Source organism: Camellia sinensis, chromosome 7, assembly GCF_055761805.1.
Source record: "Camellia sinensis isolate YWXY chromosome 7, ASM5576180v1, whole genome shotgun sequence".
Lineage (NCBI taxonomy): Eukaryota > Viridiplantae > Streptophyta > Magnoliopsida > Ericales > Theaceae > Camellia > Camellia sinensis.
The window spans coordinates 137363490-137385079 of NC_138967.1; the positions used below are offsets into that span (position 1 = coordinate 137363490).

Sequence of the window (21590 nt, forward strand, 5' to 3'; positions counted from 1 at the left end):
ACTGTTGGAGCACGCTTCGGTGGTTGGTTCCTGCCAGTTAAAATTGGTGCCAAACTAGCTTCTAAGTCATCCACTTGTTGGCGATAATATTCCTTAGGAAGACCAGTAGGGCCATCGATAGTAGTTTTGAGCTCCGGGCCATAGTGAGATAGTGCACCTTCCTTTTTGGAGACAAACTTGCAGGAGTTACTCTCATGTCCCAACGTTCCGCAATCATAGCAAAAGTTTGAGAGTTTCTCATATTTGAAAGATAGCCAAAGATCACCAGTTCCCGGACCCCTTTGAAGCCACAAACCCCGTGGTAGCGGTTGGTGTGTGTCAATGGCTACTCTAATTCTTAAGAAACTTTTGTAGAAAAGAAGACCCTCGGTATGCGCTTCAACACGAACTAGACGGCCAATCTTTTGCCCTAAAATCTCACCATTCTGTTTGGTTAGTTTTTGGATTGGGAGTCCATGGACTTGAACCCAAAATTGACACCAAGAGAAGTCCAATTCCTCTGCTGTCTGACTTGGTGAAAGGGGTTGCACAATCAAAAGCCACCCCATAACCGACCAAGGTCTATCGTGGAGCATGCGATGACAGTCGTCTTCCTCACTAAACTGAAATAGACACACATTGTCCTGCCATGGAGAGATAGTGAGGTCACCATGAGTCCTCTAAGATACTCGAATGATGTTAGACACTGCCGTTTTGCTCAGAGTCTTGGGAGCCAAGACTTTCCCGATCAGACACCGACTGGATGTGTCTTCGCTCTCCTCACTGCCTTCTTCTAAGGATAAACCTTCAGCACTAGGTAAGGGAGGAGACGACGGGGATGGGTGTGAGCTAGCTGCCATTCAGGCCATTGCCAAATGACTATATAGAGAAACAGGAGAGAAGAAAGGAAAGCAAAGACAGGGGAAGAGAAAGAAATAGAAGAGAGTAGGTGAGGCGAGGGATAAAAACCCTAGAAAACCAGAAGAAAACTAGGCAGAGACTCCCATTCTAGAGAAAGAAGCTCCCATTCAAGAGAGAGAAAACTAAAAGTGTTTGAGTTTGGTAGGCTAATTTTGGGACCGACCTAAGTAATTTGACTTTTTGTACTTGTTGAGTAGAATATTTATGTAAAAAAAAATTAAAATTATTAGATATTGATAACTATATGTTTAAATTACATTTGTACTATAAAAAATGGATAAGTACTCTTGAAATTATAATTGTTGTCTATTTTTTTTTTTTTTATGATAAATGAATGTGATTCAAACATATAATTATCGATATCCGATTATCTTAATTTTTAACGAGTTCTGAAAAAAAAATGATTTGAATCACTGAGATTGGCCACAAAATAAATCCACCAAGTACAAAAAGAAAATCCAATCCCATTTTGTTGAGAAATTATTCAATGCTTCTGGATTAGTAGTTATTGACTTAAATCATGGGATCCACCACTTTTGTATTAGAATTTCAAGAGATGAATTATCAAGTGTCAATTTATAAATGGGATAGAGCAATACTCTTGGAGCATTGTTGTGTCTATTAAACAGTGTTATTAATTTGAGAAATTCTATTAAAATTATGACTAATTTTTTTTTAGGCAAACTATCAATAAGTCCTAAAAGTTGGATTTAATTCCCATCAAGTTTTATTGAAAATAAATCTTAGTAAAGTCGTCGTTAAAAATAATTTTTTGTAACGATTTTTTGCATGTCGTTAAAAATCGACAATTAGTGACTTTTTTGTCACGATTTTTATAAATTGTCACTAAAATTTACAATTAGTGACGTTTTTATGTGACGAATTTTTCAAACTATTATTGAAAGTTAAAAATTAATAACGTTTTTTTTTTTTTTGTGATGAGTTTTTTAAACCATCACTAAAATTTATAATTAGTGACATCTTTGTGACAATTTTCAAACTACCACTGAAAATTAATAATTAATGACGTTTTTTTAATAGTGTTTAATGAAAAATGCTATTAATTCTCACATGACCTATCAGATTATAAGTTTACTTATTAGGACCTACGCGTAGGTCACATCTTTTTTTAATTATGACATTATTTTAATTATATATGATATTATGTTTAGTTATGACATTTTTTTTAGTTATGATTTAAAAAATTAAAATTACAATTATATTAAGAGGTTGTTTGGGGTGTCCTAAATAAGTGCACTTTTTGTCTTTTTGGACTAAAAATTTGAGAGAAAAATATGGATGTTTGGGTTAATTTTTTGACTTTTTATGAAAAAATGTGTATTAAAAAATTGTATAAATTAGTGTATAGGGAAAAATTAAGATTGGGAATTGTGCTGTCGTACTTTTTGACTTTTGGTGAATAGTGATAATTTTTTAACATTTTGAGTAACTTTTTAACTTTTTAATTTTTTTTTTAACTTGTCAAACTTGATCTAATTGTCTTTTAATTATAAGATACATGTGGTGTACACCTCTTTGAACACCGTAATGAGAGTGTTTGGTAGAGTTTTTTTAAGCCAACTTATGGTTTCTGGCTTGTAAAAAGTTATTTTAGACTGTTTGGTTAAACTTATTTCAAACAGTTTCTGATTCTAACAACTTATTTTAAGTCAAAAAAGTTGATTCTGAGAAGCTGATCATCCCTTGCTTCTGATTATCAGTTTCTGCTGTGGACATATTAATTCACGGTTATACTTTTAGATTTTTTTATTTTTTATATTTTTAAAAATAGAAAAAGACCCAAATAGACTATAAAATATAATTATTATTATTTATGAAAAATGTAGACAAATAGTGAATAATAAAAAATAAAAATTAATTGAAAAAGCTACTTCACAACTTATTTAACAAACATTACTCACCAACTTAAATTTATAATCTAACAGGTATATCAAACAAATTAACAATTTTTAATTAGAGTCATAATCTATAATCTATTAATTTATAATTTATAATCTGTTTTAACAGGTACGCCAAATAGCGCCAATATTTCCTATTAATTCATTCATTCAAAACAAATAAATAAATAAAACAAAACCATTCAAAACTCAATAAAGGTGGAATAGTCAAAAGTCTTTCATCTGTGGGGCCAGCATTTCTCTTATTTCTAGAGTCGTTGGTCGTTGATCAACTCAAACCTCAACACCACCCAATATTGACCATTGACACCTTCGATACGTTCAACTCACTAAAACAAAAGTCATCATTATTCTTCTCTTAACCTAATATTTATTCACTTTCAATCTTAAAAAAAAGGAGGTGTTTGGTAAGAAAAAAATAGTTTAATTTAGGTTAAAATTTATAAAAAAATAAAATAAGTTAAAATAGTTAATAAGATAAAATATCACATTAAATTCATAATTATTTCACTTTTTTTCTCACAAACATCACATCTAACTACAAAAAAATCTAATTATCTTTCCAAATATAAAAATTTTAGCTTACTAAAATAGTCAAAAACTAAAATAACCTACTAAAATAGCAACTTTCCAAACGAACCCAAAATCTCATTCTTCTCTACTGAGAAAGAAAGAAAACAGAATTTTTTAGAAGTGATCAAAATGTTTTCATTCTTTAAAAATTGAAAAAACAAAAAAAATGTTTGTAAAGTTGTTTCTAAGGTCCAGTTTGACGATGTTTACAATTTACTATTTTTGATTTATAAAAAATAATAAATATATTTATGAGTATTTTGGATAAAAACAAAAATAAAAAACATGTTTAACACACAATTATTGCAAAATTTTGTTTTGAAAATAATTAAAAAGAGATGGTTGTGAACGATTGAAAATAATGACAGAAAATAGTGGTGGCAGAGGTTGAAGGTGGTTATCGATAGTGATCAGTTAGACACCTAAGGTGGTTTTCAACAAGAGGTGTTGATTAGTGGGTGGTAGTAGTGGTTGGCAAAGGAGGTTATCGGAAATGACAGGCGGTAGTCATTGGTGGTTGGAACTGGTGAGAGAAAGAGGAAGAAATGAAAAAAATAAATTAATTAAAATAAGTGGAATCAACTTTTTTGTGTTTGTATGTCTATTTATATAAAAAAAATATAAAAAAAAAACTAAACGAGTTTTGGTTTACAATTTCTAATTTTTTTTTTTCAAAGTAGAAATACAAACATTATCAAATAGGGTCTAAAAATTGTCATTTATTTCCATGTCTTTTTTAATAAAGAAAACTTACTTTCCACAAAAATAAATAAATAAATAAATAAGAAGTTATTTTTAAATTTTTAAAAATTAATTTCACACAAAAATAAAAATCAATCAGTGTGTTTGGTTTTAATTTTTTGAATTTAATTTTTTTGTAATTGAATTTTTTATTTTTTGTATTTTTTTTTGTTTTTAGTAATATTTTAAAAAAATTTAATCAATTTTCTTACGTTTTTTAAATGCATCTTATTTAAATATATTTAAAAAGTAAAATATTTATAAAAAAAATATTTTAAAAAATTAATAAATATAAGAAAAATGTACTGAATTCTTATTTTTTTATTTATATTTTTAGTATTTAGTGAATTTTGTAAAAAAAATTTCACAAATATTATACATTTTTAGTGTATTTATGTTACGTGTATCTAAAAATTAAAAAAATTCAGTAAAAATAAAAAAACACAAAAAATAATTTTTTAAAAAGTGAATCTTGAAAATCTAAACTAAACAAGCCAGTCTTTTTACTTATTTTATTTTAATTTTAACAACATAAAAAAAAATGAGGAATGACAAAAGTAACAATAATAAACTCTAACAAGCCCAAAACACAACCCTAATCACCTACGGATATGGTTGCAAGACATAATTGACAAATCACAAAAATATAAGAAATTTTTTTCTTGAAAAAATTGCCTCATTAGAAGTAATTTTTTTTGGTGATGAAATGATTGATGGAAATCCATTAAGGATGTATTTTGATCATGGATGTATGTATAAATTTAGATAAGAAATGAAAAACGTGAGGAAAATAAAAATGAAATATAAGTTAATTTTTATCTATTTATTTTTATTTAAATCCATGATTATAACAAAATGCAAGTGATGGAAAGGCCGGTGAGAAAGGGATTGGGACAATAGGGAGTGTGACTGGGGGGGGGGGGGTGGGTTAGGCGTAATATTATTTTAGGAACGTGGTTAAAAGTCACTTCCCAACTTAAAAATCAATAAAATCAAAAAAAAAATCAAAAAACAGTTTTTAATTATTTTTCCCAAACACCCGTAGTAAAGGAGGGCATGGTGGTGGTGGTTAGGGGCGGGTGACCGACCACTGGAGTTGCAGAGTAAGGAAAGAAAGAGAGGTAGAATGGTTAATTTTCTTTAAATTTATTCTCCAACCAATACAATTCCCTTCATTACCAAGACGGATCCATGATTATATCTTTGGGGGATTACTCTATAATTTAAAAAATTGAATGACTACTCTATATAATTTTAAAATTATCTTAAAAAAAAATTGAGAATGTAAACTTCTATAATTTTAAATTATTTTAAAATTTTTAATATAATATATGACATTTTTTAAATTATTGGAGGTCCCCCATCATGGCTCATTACAATTATTTTTGCAATTCTTGGAAGCATCCCACTAGTTTGCAAATAATTGGTGCCTCATTTTATTGCAATTTCTCCTCTTACTTATCTCATTTCACAGAAAGTTAAGAGAGGGATAAATAAAATGCTATAAAAGAAAAAAAGATTTATATATATATATATATATATAAAACATTATAGAATGACATTTTATCCAAAAAGAAAAACAGATAGAAAGATTGATCATATTCTATCAAGTTTAATTTATGATGATGATCGTTTATCAAAGAATTACTCTAGTTTCAAAATGATTGAACAACCATAAACAATTTACTTGCAAAATATTTAAGGAATTATGAGTTCAATACATTCTAGGTTGGAGTGAAAAAAGAAAACATAATACCTAATTTTTCTGGTAATTAATCAGAATTGGAAAATATATACAACTCTCATACCATGATCAAGACAGATTTTTTATACGAAATCTGAAAAAAAAAGAAAAAAAAGAAAAAAAAAAAGAGTGGCCATGATAGCTGAAAATACCCACCTTATACTTACATTAAGGGGATGGATATACATAATCTTCGTACAAGAGGGAATCAAACATGACTGAGAAAACGCAGGAAAAATTTCCTTCCTTGCCGAGAAACCATTTTCATATCCCCCAAACACCCCAAATCCTTTCTCCAATGAAGCTCACAAGCTTCCTCACCGATCCTTTCTCCGAACCCACCTCCCCACCCCCATCCTCCTCCACATCACCACCACCGTGACTCGGGCGACTCTGACTCACTTCCACCGATCCCAACTCGCCCGAGTCACGATTCTCATCCTCACAGACTCTCTTTCTTCTCTCCTTCTTCAAACTCTTCTTCTTCTTCTGAAACAATCCGTCTTCATAAGCATCTAAAACCTCATGAATGAGTTGACGATTCGGCGAAGCGTCCCAACGAACCCAGTAACTCATATAACATCTGAAACAGTTGCAGTTGAACTGAGTTGGGTGGTCGCCGCCGCTACCTCCGCCGTCAAGTCGGGTTTTGGGGTTGCCGGAAAAGTTGGTGGTGGTGGTGGTTCCGGAGCAAGAGATGAGGTAGGCCAAGACTTCTTTGTCTTGGGGAGAGAGAGCCACCGTGAGAGTGAGAATTGTGGCCGGAAGGAGAGAGAGGTGGTCGGCGATGGGCGGCGGAGATGGGTGGACTTTGCCTTTTTTGTTGGTGTAGAGTTTCTTCATGGTTGAGAGTAGAGCTAGATTGGGTTTTGGGTCTTTCAAGTTTTTTTTCCCCTAAGGTTTGGTTGTGGTTTTAAATTAGTAGAGAGAGTGTTGAGACTTAGGAGAAAGAGCTTTGGACTGCGAAAAGTATTAATATTCTATTTTGATTTTCTCTAGCTTGATTAATTTACAGGAAAGAGAGAAATAATTTTCTTAATTTACGCGCTCTTATAATCTTCTACTTGTAGTCACAATTTATATTTAAAAAATTAAAAAAAAAAATCGTTTTTAAGATTGTTAGGCATAGTTGGGGAAGTTGATTTTGGTGGGTTAGGAATTAAAATAGTCATAAAAATAAAATAGATTATTTTAGTCATAAAAAATAAAACATTAAATTCAATCTATAATCATTACACTCCTCTCTCATAAAAAAGTCAAAAAGTTCTTCCTAAATTAGGCTTTTTAATCCCAGATTAAAATAGTCAAAAAGTCAAAAAATTAATCCACTTCCCAAACGGAGGCTTAGTATTCTATTGAAATGTTGTATACAAATGTATTATGTGTGAAAATATTCTAAAATAATAATGTTACATATTTAGCAAAATTAATTAGGGTGTGTTTGGGATCAGGCTAATGGAGTCAAAAAAAAAATTTTCTAACTTTTTTGTATTTAATGAATTTCTTTTAAATTTATGTCAAATTTTTACTTTTCAAGTCTTTCTAATATAGAAATCCTTCAAAAAATTATATCAAAAGTGAGGTATATGACTACAGTTAAAATGAACATTGTTTTTTTTTTTTTTTAAATGTGTTTGACATTAATTTTTTTAAGGGAATTTTTCATAAACCTCTCTTTATTTATTTATATTTTATTTAATTTAAATTATTTTTTTTAATAGTTTAATAAGTTTTATGAGTGATATAGTTGTCAAAATATTCCTAATAATAATAGGGATGAAATGCGCATTAATGTTCACATTGACAGTGTGAATGGTTCATGATGTGAACATTTATATTAACAGTGTGAATGTTCCATGATGTGAAAATTCACACTGTCAAATTTATTTAATGTGAAGATTTACGTCACCAAGTTACTAAGGGTTCAAAAAATATTTGTAAGAGTAAAACTATCAATAGAATACCATAAATACAAGAATTAGAATTCGGTGAATCAAATATTTAAAATAATAGAACTTATTGATAAGAATATGTTATGAACTAATTAGAATACAAGTACTTAAAAGATCATTTTCTAATAAATTCTCATTTTTTCATTTTATTGAACTTTTATTTTATTTTATTTTTTGCTTTTAGGTTCTACTGAAACAAAGGACTAGGAAAAAAAATTAAAAAATATATAAAAAGTTCATGAAACAATAACAGAAGTTAAATTTTTAAGTTTTTATTTTTTTTTATTTTAACCTTTTTAAAATCTTTAAAAATAATTTATTTTAGATCCTTCTATATTAGAAAGACTTGAAAAGTAAAAATTTGACATAAATTTAAAAGAAATTCATTAAATACGAAAAAGTTAGAAAAATTTTTTTTTGACTCTATTAGCCTGATCCCAAACACACCCTAATTAATTTTGCTAAATATGTAACATTATTATTTTAGAATATTGTAATATTATAACTTTTGGCTCATCTTCGTATTTTGAATAGTTAATGTTGTACGGTTTTTGAACATATTATTTAAGCAAAATATCATATATTGATTAGACAATTGTCACAATATGATGGGTAATATTTATTTAAAAAAAAATGAAAAAGAAATATGATTTTGTTGGGTCCATTTGGATTCATCTTAATTATTCAAATTATTTATTTTTCAAGATTTTTTCCCAATTAGATAATTAACATAAAAAAAATTATATTAATCGAATAACTATAATTATATAGGATCAAATTTAAAATCTTTTTATTTGTTTATTATAGACTTTAAGAAGTTAAAGATGTGTTCAACTTTACAACAGTCACACCAACATAATAATAATAAATAAATAAATCTACTATAATATTCTAAAGCTGACTTGATCAACCTTTAGAAAGTAGTTCGAAAAAACAAAAATGTGGAAATATGAAAAGGCAATATGCTGACTTATAGACTGCAGTGAGTGGCTATAATAATGTTACTAGTTTATTTATGCTTATTTTTACAATAATTTATTCAGAAAACAACTTTAGTCTTCTAATAAGAAATTATTATGTAAGAAAGCACGCATGCATGCAACACGGCCCTAGAAATTTTCTCGGCATCCAAACAAAGCTTTAGGGGCCGAATACGAAAAAATGGGTGTCAGCCCTTAGACAAGTGAATTATGACAATCACGTGATCCGTATGAATGATTTGGTTGTCAATTGAAGTTTTCCCTGAATCCAAACAGATGCAACAAATTTGAGTGATGGTTTACAATAATTTTGATGTTTGGGTATGGTGGACAAGAACAATCAGCCATTTCAATTTTCTGAAAATTAAATTTTTTTATTTTAGGTAAATTATAAACACATCTTTTAAGGTTTATTTAAATTATAAATTATCTCTTATAGTTTTAGAAATTACATTATACCTCCTAAAATTTTTTAATTTCATAATAAATGAGACATTTTATTAATAAATCATCAAGTTAATTAATAGTTTTTAATAGTATTAAAATTTTATTTCAATTAATAATTCAGATAATTTAATTATTATATAGATGAACACTTAGAAATTTTACTTTTTCAATTAATTCTGTTAAATAAAAAATTCTGACAGGGAGGTATTTGTAATTTTCTAAACCAAAGGGAGCAATTCGTATTTTAAGCAAACCTCATGAGATGTATTTGTAATTTGCCCTTTTATTTTTTGTTTTTTGTGAATATTTTTTAAATTTTAAGCAATTTTTTTTTTAGATGCACCTTACTCAGATGTATCTAAATAGTAAAATATTTGTGAAAAAATATTTTAAAAAATTAATAAATATACAAAAATATAAAAATATACTGAATTTTCATATATATATTTTTTTGTATTTTTGATATTTAGTGTGTTTTTTAAAGATTTTTTTCATAAATATTAAAATTTTTAAGTGTATTTATGTAAGGTGTGTCTAAAGATTCAAAAAATTGCTTAAAATATTAAAAAAATATAAAAAAACAAAAAATAAAATTTCCTAAAAAGTATTTTCTGAAAATTAAAACCAAGCAGAGTGAATGAGTTTTTGAATGTCCAATTCCTAGGGCATTAATGTTTCAAAGATGCTATATAAATAATAATACAATTTTAAAAAATAAATTGGAGTAGCATGAAGTAACTAAGCATTAATATTTGAAATGGACCAACTGAATTCATGTAACATAAAATTGTAAGAAAAGTTTAGGATTAATTAAATTTTTTATCTATAGGATTAAATTACATTTCTTATCTACATATTTTTATTTTAGTTTCTATTATTTTAATTTGAACAATTTAGTTCTCATACTTTAAGTTTAGTTTCAATTTAATTTTTTCTTTACGATTGAGCTATTTCTATATATTTCGAGCTTGGCTCGTTTAAAATCCATTTGAACTTGAGTTATTAGCTAAATGAAAAAGTTTGAGTGAAAATCTTTAGGAAAAATTACTTGTTAGTGGTAATTGCAAAAAATTATTACGTATGGAAAATATTATAATTATAATTATTAATATTGATAAAATTTATCACTAATTTATAATTATTTTTTAACTTCTAAACTAATTAGAGATTCTTCCAAATTTTTATATTTAATCGAGTCGAATTTGAATAGAACTAAACTTAACTACAATATATTCCTAAACACAAATATATAAAAATTTATATACTAAATTAATGAAACATTGATGAGTAGGTTTTTTTTTATAATATATTTTACTCGTAATCTTCTCTTCTCTCTCTCTCTCCTTTAGCATTGTTTGGCTAGGTACTCTCCAAGTAACCATGTTTATGAGATACTACGGCAAATAAAAAATTACAATATAATTCATACTTTATCTTCTTACTATTTAATGAAAATTGAATTAAAATATCTTGCTCATAAAATTTTGGTTACGTGATTGATCAGGAGCGCAACCTAACGTCATATAATGTTCCAAGACTACTAATTAATTACTTGGAGGAAAAAATATACCCGTATGATTGGATATAAAATATACCCTTTTTTATATCTTATCTTTAGCTAGCCGATATTATATACCATAAGATTTTATATCCTACAATATTAAATTTAAAATTAATTTTTCTTTCCAAACGCAAGTTGAACTCATTTATATATCAACAATGATTCATCCCACTAAAAATATCACCACTAATGCATTAAAAAAGTAAAAAAAAAAAAAAAAAAACACAACTTCAAGACCAAAACATCACATCATTAATGACGGAACACACTGCCACCTAATTAGTGGGAGCACTAATTAGTGCTCCCAAGCATTTTTCTTTATATATAGTTGAGTTGACTTTAACTATGTTTAAGTTTGATTTGATCCCAAACTTGACTCGGTGAGCGAAACTCAGACAACCCAAAGCTTCGGTAGTTGGTATCTAGGACTGAGTAAGGAATTCTTGAAATTCGTAATTCGATCTAGTTCAGTTAATTTGATAAGTTTGGATGGGTTTTTTGAATCCGTAGTTCGTTCTGGATTGAAAAATTAAAAATCCGTAATTCACGGATTGGTTTTGGATTGAACCCTACGGTTCTGGATTAGAACCGATCCGGACCGTATACAAATAGTCTATATTTTTATTATATATCCTCCCCGTAGTATCTTTTTTTATTCTAAATAAAACCTAAACTCAAACATAAACCCATATAATATCTTCTTTTATTACTGTTGTTTGTTAAATTTAAGTTTTAATTTATAATGGTATAAATATTTATGGTGAAACCAGTTTTCTTATGATTGTTTAAATTCCAGAACAGTATGTCGCCATTATAGAAAAATATGTTGCTATTGTGGAACTAATATAACGCTATGTTTATATTTTTATGAAATTAAAGTGTTATATATATTTTTTTGTTATTTAATTATGTGAATCCGTGGTTCTAAACCGATCCAATCCGTATTTAAATGGATTGATTCGGTTTAGTTCCATGATTTAAACGAATTGGATTAGAACCGTAAATAACGAATTAATCCTGATTTTACCTAAATCCAATTCAATCCGGACCATACTCACCACTATTGGTATCCATATTTCCATTGCCAAGTTTAAACCGAATAATCATGTTCTTTTAACTTCACAACCAAACCCAACATTTCCCATTAAAGCTTGTGCAGTCTGATTGTATTGCACTAAAATACACACGTTGTAAAGACTCACTTCACTACCAAAAATAAAAAAAATAAAAAAAATTAAGGTTTTAAGAATCAAAATTTAGAAATAAAATTATTTTTAAATATCAAATATTTTTGTCGCGAAAAATGTTGTTATTATATTTTTAAAAATAAAAATTAAACATTAGTGATGAATTATTATTTTTTTTAGACTAAATTTTTTTCAAAAAATAAACCCTTTTAAGACCAAATTATTTTGTCGCTTAAAGTGTATTTATTAGTGACTTTTTTAAAATTTTGATACTAAAAGTCTTATTTTTAACTTTTTGGAATGATTTTTTAACGATTATTCTCATGATGTTAGAAATTGATTTCTAAATATCTTTTGACAACAAAATTTTCACTTTTAAAGATTAAAAAAATTAATTTATAAAATTTTTATATGTTGTAGTGAGGATTAATATGCTTATGTAACATCAATTTATATTTATTTAATCATTACTACAAATAGCTAATCAACCCTCTACCATCATAGAGAGCAAGCAAAGTCACAAAAGCAAACAACCACCACCTAATTTTAAACCAACTACATGAAAATAATTATATAAGCATCTTTTGTCATAATTTTTTTTGTCCTCTACCTCAAAACATTGCCAATTACACAATTAAATTTCAAAATTTTAATATTTTGAAATTTCTATCACATTGACAATGGATAGACACGAACTTGTAAAAATATATGATAAACTTACTTTCCTTTCTCTCTCTCCATGAGTGAGAAATCAAAGAAAGGGAGACAAACAAGTGTTGACCAAATGGTCAGCAATGATATGATTGGTTTTTTTCAGAGGGATGAAAGGCATCCCACAACACGAACTTGTTTGCATCTCTGCATGTTAATGGCTTGTGCCTACTGCATGGATAACCCATCTCGAACATGCCTGTGGCACAGCAACCCACTGCTGTTTCTTCGAACCCTGTCATTCAACAACACATCAAATGATTTTTAAGAAATGAAAAATAATTCATAAAAAAATTAATATCACGTATCAATAGTATAATGTCATCCATATGTTACTTATTTTTTCAAATTAAGTTCATTTTTGAATAATAGATTGGGCTTCTAATTGAATATAGGCTCAGTTGGAATTAAATCAGAGGTTCAAATGCTAAATAGGTGGAATTTTTGTACTCAATGTTCAACATCTGGGCTTAATTCAGGTCCACATTGGAACACAAGGCTTTCTATTGGGAGAGGTTACAATATGCACCCCCAAAAGGTGCCATATATATGCCCTTTTTAATCTTTGACAAAATTTTATAACATAAATTATTGAATGTCATAATTTTTTCTACTATAAAGTTACTTTTTTCGTCACAAAATGTCATTATAACAAATCAAATAGTGTCATAATTTCATTATTCGTAACTTTAGATGGACGCTGTAAATTCACTAATCATAACTTTATCAGTGACTTAAATATTCATAACTTTTATCATAAAAAATTAAAATTTTTACAATGTAGACCTTTTAAAAGGTGTAGGTTGTAGGTTTATCATTTTGGGGAGTTTTTTTTTTTTTTTTAAAAATATTTTTTTATAGCTTTGTTGATTTAAGACAATTTTAACAATCACTGGGTGGGCCTAAGTTTCACGGAATTTTTATTCCTTTTTACAAACTTTGGATTCAAAAATAAAATAATATTGAGTTAAGATAAGCAATAATACTACATTTACTATCTTTTCATATTGTTTTTTGTGTCAAAATTACGATCACTAATGTAATGAGTCTCCTCATGCACTCCATTATTATCAAATAGTTGTGATTGTGTTACATAAGATGACATACTAAATGCCTATAAAAAATAGTATATGTAAAGTTGTTGCAAAATAATTGATATTAGTTCAGAAAAAATAAAATGGATACTAGTTCAGATAATAATTTAAGAGATTTGTTGGTTACGAGATAAATTTATAAGAAATAACTTAAAATTGTCTAAAACAATTTGGGGAATTTGAAAGAAATGTATGAATTATTGAAGTATTTGGAATAAATTTGTGATTCATCTATTTAATAAAATAAAAGTGCTTACCTCTAATAACATGGACATTTGCATATTAATTGTTAATTTGTTTAAAAATTCACCAACTAATATACAACTGTGTAAATAAATTAAAAAAAAATAATATTTTAAGGGTGTCCAACATTACTCTTCATAAAAAGGATAAATTATAAATACACTCTCAAGATTTCTTAAAATTTAAATTTCTCCTTATGGTTTTAGCAATTTCAAATATCTTCTTGTCAGAATATGTCATTTAACATAGTTGCAACTGTTCTCTTATACAACAATGAAATTATCAGAATTGTTAATCGCATGATATTATCGACATCATTAAAAATTATTAATTGACTTAATTGTTGATCAATGAAAGAAATTATTTGTTATACAACAAATTTTTTTAAGAGGAGTGACGTAATTTTTGTAATCACATAAGACAATTAGTATTTTAAGCAAACTTGAAGGGTGTATTTGTGTCAAAATCATGATTATTAATGTAATAAGTCTCACATGAGGTCCATTAATATCGAATGATATAATATACTAAATGCCTATAAAAGATGATAAATGTAACATTATTACAAAATAATCGGTATTTTGTAGTTATTCCCCAAAGAAAGGGTACTAGTTCAGATAATAATTTAAGAAAAAATTTGATTACAAGATTAATTTATATGAAATAACCTTTTCATAAAATACTGAAATACTAACATAATTAAAGATTATTAATTGACTTAATAGTTAATTAATAAAAAATGTTATTTTTTATGGATTAGAACCTTTGTAAAGCATGGATGGATGTGATGTAATTTTTATGACTACAGAACACAATAGTATTTTAAACAAATTCAATGTTTTATTTATAATTTAACCTTATAAAAACAGTAAGGATGTAAAAGAAGCCAAAAGAAAGAAATTACCATATAAAGAAGGTTTCTGAACAATCTCCATGAGAATTGGATATGGATTTGCAAAGACCATTCTAACCCCAGGCATCTCTTTGTTCACTTCCTCCGCCAAATCTCTCAACTTATCATTAAAATTCATTGCCACAACGTTGTAACTTTGCACACACTCATTCCCACCCTTGACATTTGTTGTTCTCCCCAATGGCAAACAACCCATCGGAGGAAGCCCGCCAAGCGATATCTTTCTGGCTCCCAATCCATACAGAGACTTGAAGAATTTTTTGGCAATTCCGATGAGTAAAACTTGGTACTGATCGATGTTGTAATGCGATCGCCGCTTAGGGAGTGTGTAGTAATTTTCTAGGAAGTCATTTGTTCCTAAACTCATCACATACAATGCCTTAGTTAAGGTTTCATTGGCCTTTTGTTCACCAAGGTAGGCTCTGAGTTTGTTTTGGTATTCCTTGTAGTACCCTAACTCTTTCCATAGGGGTACACTGCAAGAGAAGCATTGGAAAATGTTAATGTGTTGGGTGGTATAGTAGTTAATGATGTATTCAGTATGCATTAATGTGGGATAAGGGAATCATAACAACTTATCAATATGGCATGGGATTTTCTGTATTTAAAATTTATATATTTTCATGTATTTAATGCATTTTCAATCGTACATGTTTCAAAATTTGTATCACATTGTACGTAGTTAAAAGTACATTAAATTTTGATTATATTGAGTGCTAGGGAAAACATGTGTTGACACATTTAGTACTCTCACTTTCACTAAAATTCATTTTGGTTCATGTATTTTTAATTTTGACGGTCAATCACTTATTTTTTAAGTCATGTTACAATATCACATTTTTATTCATTTGGCGGTAATGAAATTGACAGAAATTGACGTATATATGACACGTGACATGTTGATGAAAGAATAATTAAAATGAAAGGATTAAACTGAAATTTTAATAAAACTACAATGGATCATAGAGAGAATTTGGTAAAACTGTATAAATACTAATGGGGGTGAGAAAAATGTCACATGTGGCTCACATACAAATTTCTATCAGAATAGTTAATGCTAGACAGACAGAAGAATGATGTTAAAACTCAATTTAAAATATACGATATTGACTGTAATAATTAAAGATAATAAGCTCGTTTGAGATGTGGGTTAATTTTTTGACCATTTTAATTTGGGACTAAAAACTCTTGGGATAGGTATTTTGGCTTTTTAAACTTTTGTAAGAAAAAAATAAAATGATTATAAATTAGATGTGACATTTTGTCCTATTTAGCTCAAATAATCTATTTTATCTTATATAACTATGTTAGCTCCAATGAGACATCCCAAACGAGTACTAGAATAAAGTAAATTTTTTGTAAAGTACATATAGATTCTAAATATATTTAACTTTTGTAAAGTGCATAGATACTAAATGATTGTTTGGGATGACCTAAATAAGTGTACTTTTTATCTTTTTACGAAAAGATGTACAGAAAAATAGAGATATGATATGATGAAAAAAAGATAAAAAGATAAAAAGATGGATTATTTTTGGGTTGCCAAACTTGGTTTAACTTCAAAAAAAAAAAAAAATGCTAAAATACAGACATATGATAGCGCAAATTCAACTACTGAAATGGCAACACATGAACACGTACTGCTCCATTGAAAAGTGAGGCACAACAAGTGATTCAATCTTTATAAATGATTCAAGTAATTGGAATGAATGTTTAGATGCCATGCCAGTGAAGAAGGTGTCAAGTTTAAGTCAACAAAATCACTTCGGTAATAATCTAATTATACTAGTTAAAAATTTACCGTGTGGCCTAGAAAATAAAATAAATAATAATGATAATAATAATAATAATAATAATAGCAATAGATGGCTCACAAGCACATCAGAAGTAACATTGTCGTAGCCAGTTCCAGCCGAGGCAAAGCTGACTCCAATGGCGAAATCCGATATATTATAGGATGGATCCAAGTACGCCGGCACAGTTGGCCCGAGACCGAATGCCTCCGATATGAAATCAGTCGGAATCCGGCTATTCGAGAACCTTCCGGTTGCCCGACCTCCTTCAAAGTCCCGGCCATAAGGCTCGAAATTGCTCCGAACGATGGTCGGAATCTGATTGTTGTTTCCAGCGTCGACCGATGAGTCTCCGAACACAATGACGGCTGGAACTTTGGCTGTGGCTTTGCCTTCGAGGAATGGTAGCATTAGAGCTAGAAATTGAGTTAGTAGAAGCAATGGTGTGGACAACATGTATGCCATCTTCTCCTTATTTCTCTCTCTAAAGCATGGAAAAATAGAAACAAAATAAAATTGGCCATGGGATGTAAAGAGTTGTGATATATAAATACGGTTAACCCGAGGCGGGTTGGCTTAGTGATTAAGGCATCAGATTTGGGGTGTGCACTTTTTAATGCATCAACTTTCTCATATTGATATCAATCCCTGAATACAAATGTCCTTTAATAAAGGAACAATTATGTATCAACTTTCTCATATTGAAGTTCGACCAATTTATTTTTTAGAAAAATATTATAGGTCTTAAATTTTTTATCAAATAAATGATCAAATTTTTTATATGGGTGTAGGGTCCATAAAATTGCGAACCCCACACACATGAGACATTTGGTCATTTGTTTGGTAGAAGATTTGGTATCCCTAACATTACCCTATTTTTTATAAGTATCTTTTATTCAATATTTTTTAAAAATTAAACGATTCGAATTATATAAATAAAAAATTTCATAAATTATGCAACAACGACTGTTGTGCACAATGCAAAGTGATCCTAAATCCACAATGTCAGACTCAGAAAATCCTCGCACATGGATGTTGATGAGCTCCAATGAAAAGATGAGCTTGGCTACTGTAAACTGCAAGGATAAACATAGTCGGTGCCATCCAATCAGGGTTGCCGGCTGGAAACACTCTGATGATAAAGTTAGAATCCATGAATGAAGAGTATAGATAGTAAAGAGTGTTGTGCGTGGAGTATAGAGATAGATGACAAACCTTCTGTGTATGGGGTCTCCTCCCTTTATAGGGGATAGATGATATTTGTTTAGGATATTTTACCCATGTAGCTAGGATATTTTTCTAGCTCTCACAATAGCCCCAAATCTTTCGCTTTCTTTGCCACAAGAAGTGAAAGTTTTTTGTTTTCAGTTCGTGGTATAAACATATGCGAGATCTTTGATGGATAATGGGTAGTCGATATAGGTCTCACTCCCGGACCACATTGCCAAGCGATGAAATTCCCTAGAATGTAAAGAGTGTTGTGGGTGGAATGTAGAGAGAGATGACAAACCTTTTGTGTATGGGGTCTCTTCCTTTTATAGATAATAGATGATATTTGTTTAGGATATTTTACCCATAAATGTTAAATTTTCTTTCTTTTGATTATTTAAGGAAGAAACAAGAATGCACACACATGCTTGGGATGGAACCATTAAATGAGAGGAGAGGGTCAGCTCATATGAACATCTTGCTATCATTATGTAATAGTGTCTTGTAATCGTTATGTTTATGTTGACACACTCTGAATTTATTTAAAATCTGAAATTATTAAGTTATAGAGGAATTACACTGGTATGTGTCAGTTAAAAAATATTTACAAGTAAAAAAATATTATAAATATTAATAATTAAAATTATAAATTTTTTCATTAATAAATAACTAAATTACACTAACACCACTATTAGAGAGAGTCGGATAACTTCGTTATTAATAATTTTTACATTAACCAACCCCACAGGTTTGTTGTTTAGCTAGTGTTTGGGGTTTATTGGATTATTTTCGTGTTTGATGATTTTTCTTTTTAATTTTTTTTAAAATTATAGATTTTTAAAATTTATTCAACAAGAAAAATTGGAAAATTAATAATTTTTCTTTTAAAGTTCAGAAAAGACAAAATAAGTAAAAAAATAATTGACCTATTTTGCTTAGTTTGGCATTTTAATTTCTTTTTATTGAATTTTTCAATAAAAAAAGTTACTTTTAAAATTTGTCTATACAAGACAGACTAAAAAAATAAAAAATTTAGACATAATTTAACAAAAAATAAAATAAAATAAAAATTTAGAAAAAAAATTGTCATATTTTTGTGTTCCCAAACCCCTAGAGCCAACCTTCTTGTGGATTTGGCTGTGGCCTCCAAACACAAAAGTTGCCTACAGACAATATGTGTTGTCATCTATATTTGATATGAAATGTTAAGATTTGATTAGAAGAGAAACCTAACCATGTTAAGATTTGATTAGAAGAGAAACCTAACCATGTCAATATCCTGCGTGTAGAATCTCGAAGAGGCAGCTCAACTATTAGATCATTTAAGTTGTCACCGGTCCATAACGAAATTTCAAAAATAATTGTCAAAAGTACTAATTTTTAAAAAAAAATTGTCAATGGTCCTAACTTTTCAATGGGGTTTGAAGTTTGCTTTTTTTGTGACATTTTTGTTGGGTTATTTCTGTCTTTATTGAATTATTTTTAAAAATATTCAAAAAAAACTTTAGGCTTCTAGATCTTACTTGATGAGACGAACCAGAAAATTAAAAAACAAATCTTAGAAAAAACCAAAATAAGCACAAAAAAAATATAGTAGACTTTTTGGCTTATTTTATTTTATTGTTTTTGTAAATTTTTTTAAAGATTTTTTTTAAAAAAAAATTTACATGTCAAATTAGTTTACATAAGGTGGATTGAAAAAATAAAAAATTATGACATAATTAAAAAAATCGTTGAAAACAAAAATAACTTTAAAAAAAAATTGTGACTTATTTAAAAAGTTATTAGCTACAATATTAGAGTAATTAGGGGGCCGCACATGTAATTTGAAAAACGTAATAAAATAATAAGAATAATAATAAAAAAACACACACATAGGGATGTGTTGCTCTAGAGATTGTGATTGCTTTAATCTCATGATTTTGGTTTCAAGACTTCTTCTCTCTTTTTTATTTTATTTTTATTTTTTATATAAACATGAGCTACAGTTGAGAATCAAAAAATATAAGCCACAAATATGTCAATTCTACTAACAACCTTCGCTTTATATATTAGAATAAATACTGCTCGCTTCAACATTGCAAGCATTGGAATGCGGGTAAGTGCTAATTTCGGTTTTGGAGGCAAATTGTGGAGTGTACATCCCTATCATTAGAAAAATATTCCAAATTAATTCAACCAGAAAATTTTAGGTGAGTAATTGTGCGAAGAAAATTAATTTATATAATATGGAATCAATGTTTAGAATAAATTTAAATTATAAGATGATGATTTAGGATAATTTCTAAATTGATAAAGGTAAATTTGTAATATTATTAAAAAAATACATTGAATGATAGGATTCTACACGATATCATCAGTGAATAAAAAATATCGTTACATTTAATATTTAGTTATTTAAACTCGGGAGAAACTGTTTATCTCCACCAATAGTGTAATCTAATTTTTACAAACGGCCATGCTACAGACCCCCAGTGGATGACCCCTACTGACAACCCCCAGTGACGTGTCGCACTGGGGTTGGCCGAAAATCAAAAAAAAAAAAAAAAAACAATTTTTTTTGTCCAATAGGAGCCAACCGCCAGCACCCCAGCTGGAGGTCTAAGTTATTTTTCTTTTTACAAATTATTTAATACTACTAGTTTGAGTGTAATTAACAGTTCTCTTTAGTCAAAATTAATTTTAATATATAAGAACCAAAACTGCGTATCATGATAGGACCTAAGAACCTATTATCTACCAAAGTTCTATCACAACCATATGTATGACTAGATGCCTAATCACTAATGAATGAGTTATTTGATAAATCACAAAGTTAGGGCCGGCCCTTAACCTTTTTGGGCCCTAAGCGTCCTTTAAGATTGAGACTATTATTAATGAAATTGTATGTATTCACAATTTTTTTTTTCTAATATCCATGTAATTACTAATTTAGTTACATAGATTAAAATCAAGGATGGACTTAGAAGGGACAAAAGGGAGCGATCGCCCCACTCTACGATTTTAAAAATCTCCGTTCTTATAATAATATTAATTAATTATAATTGTTTCTAAATTATAGAGATTCGTCTTTTTTAAGTATTTCTTTTATAAATTGTAAGTGGTCATCTTCTCTTTATTTTATTTTTTTTAAAAAAATTTGAGTTGTTGCTTTTCTATATCTATAAAACATTGAATTAAAGTATAAAACTAAAAAAAGTAGACAAAATATAATAAAATTAATAATTTTTATAACTACAATTGATAACAAGTCCTATTTCTAGATAATAAAATAAGGTATTAACTAGTTATTTGATCATATTTATTGAGGAAGACATTATGCAAATTTTAAGTTGATTCTGTCATTTATATTTTTAATGATATGAAAGAGCGTCAAGTACAAGTCAAAATATCTCACTTTAATAAATAGATTGTTTTTAAAATTACTATCTTTGTTAATATGGATAAAAAAATGCTTATTTATATATGTTTTCATCTAATTTTTGCTTTTTATATGTCGATAGAAAATTGATATTGTAATCCATATTTTTATATAAAATTTTTGTTAGCACATGTATATTTTTGCCCGCTATGTGAAAATTCTGGATCCGTCCTTGACTAAAATACGAAAAAATTAATACCAA

At 28.3% G+C, this 21590-nt stretch overlaps 1 protein-coding gene and 1 pseudogene across 2 annotated transcripts; both read right to left on the reverse strand.

The window, feature by feature from the left end:
• Nucleotides 1–5883: 5883 nt before the first annotated feature.
• On the reverse strand, nucleotides 5884–6839 carry LOC114306537 (uncharacterized). Its single transcript, XM_028251812.2, has one exon. The coding sequence runs from the start codon at nucleotides 6718–6720 to the stop codon at nucleotides 6142–6144; it is 579 nt and encodes a 192-aa protein (XP_028107613.2). The 5' UTR covers nucleotides 6721–6839; the 3' UTR covers nucleotides 5884–6141.
• A 5750-nt stretch (nucleotides 6840–12589) lies between these two features.
• Nucleotides 12590–17393, reverse strand: LOC114306554 (GDSL esterase/lipase At2g04570-like; annotated as a pseudogene). Its single transcript, XR_014336815.1, has 4 exons — nucleotides 16767–17393; nucleotides 15920–15947; nucleotides 14957–15441; nucleotides 12590–12950 (listed from the first exon to the last, which is right to left on the reverse strand). The product of XR_014336815.1 is annotated as a GDSL esterase/lipase At2g04570-like (transcript).
• Between the last annotated feature and the right edge of the window lie 4197 nt (nucleotides 17394–21590).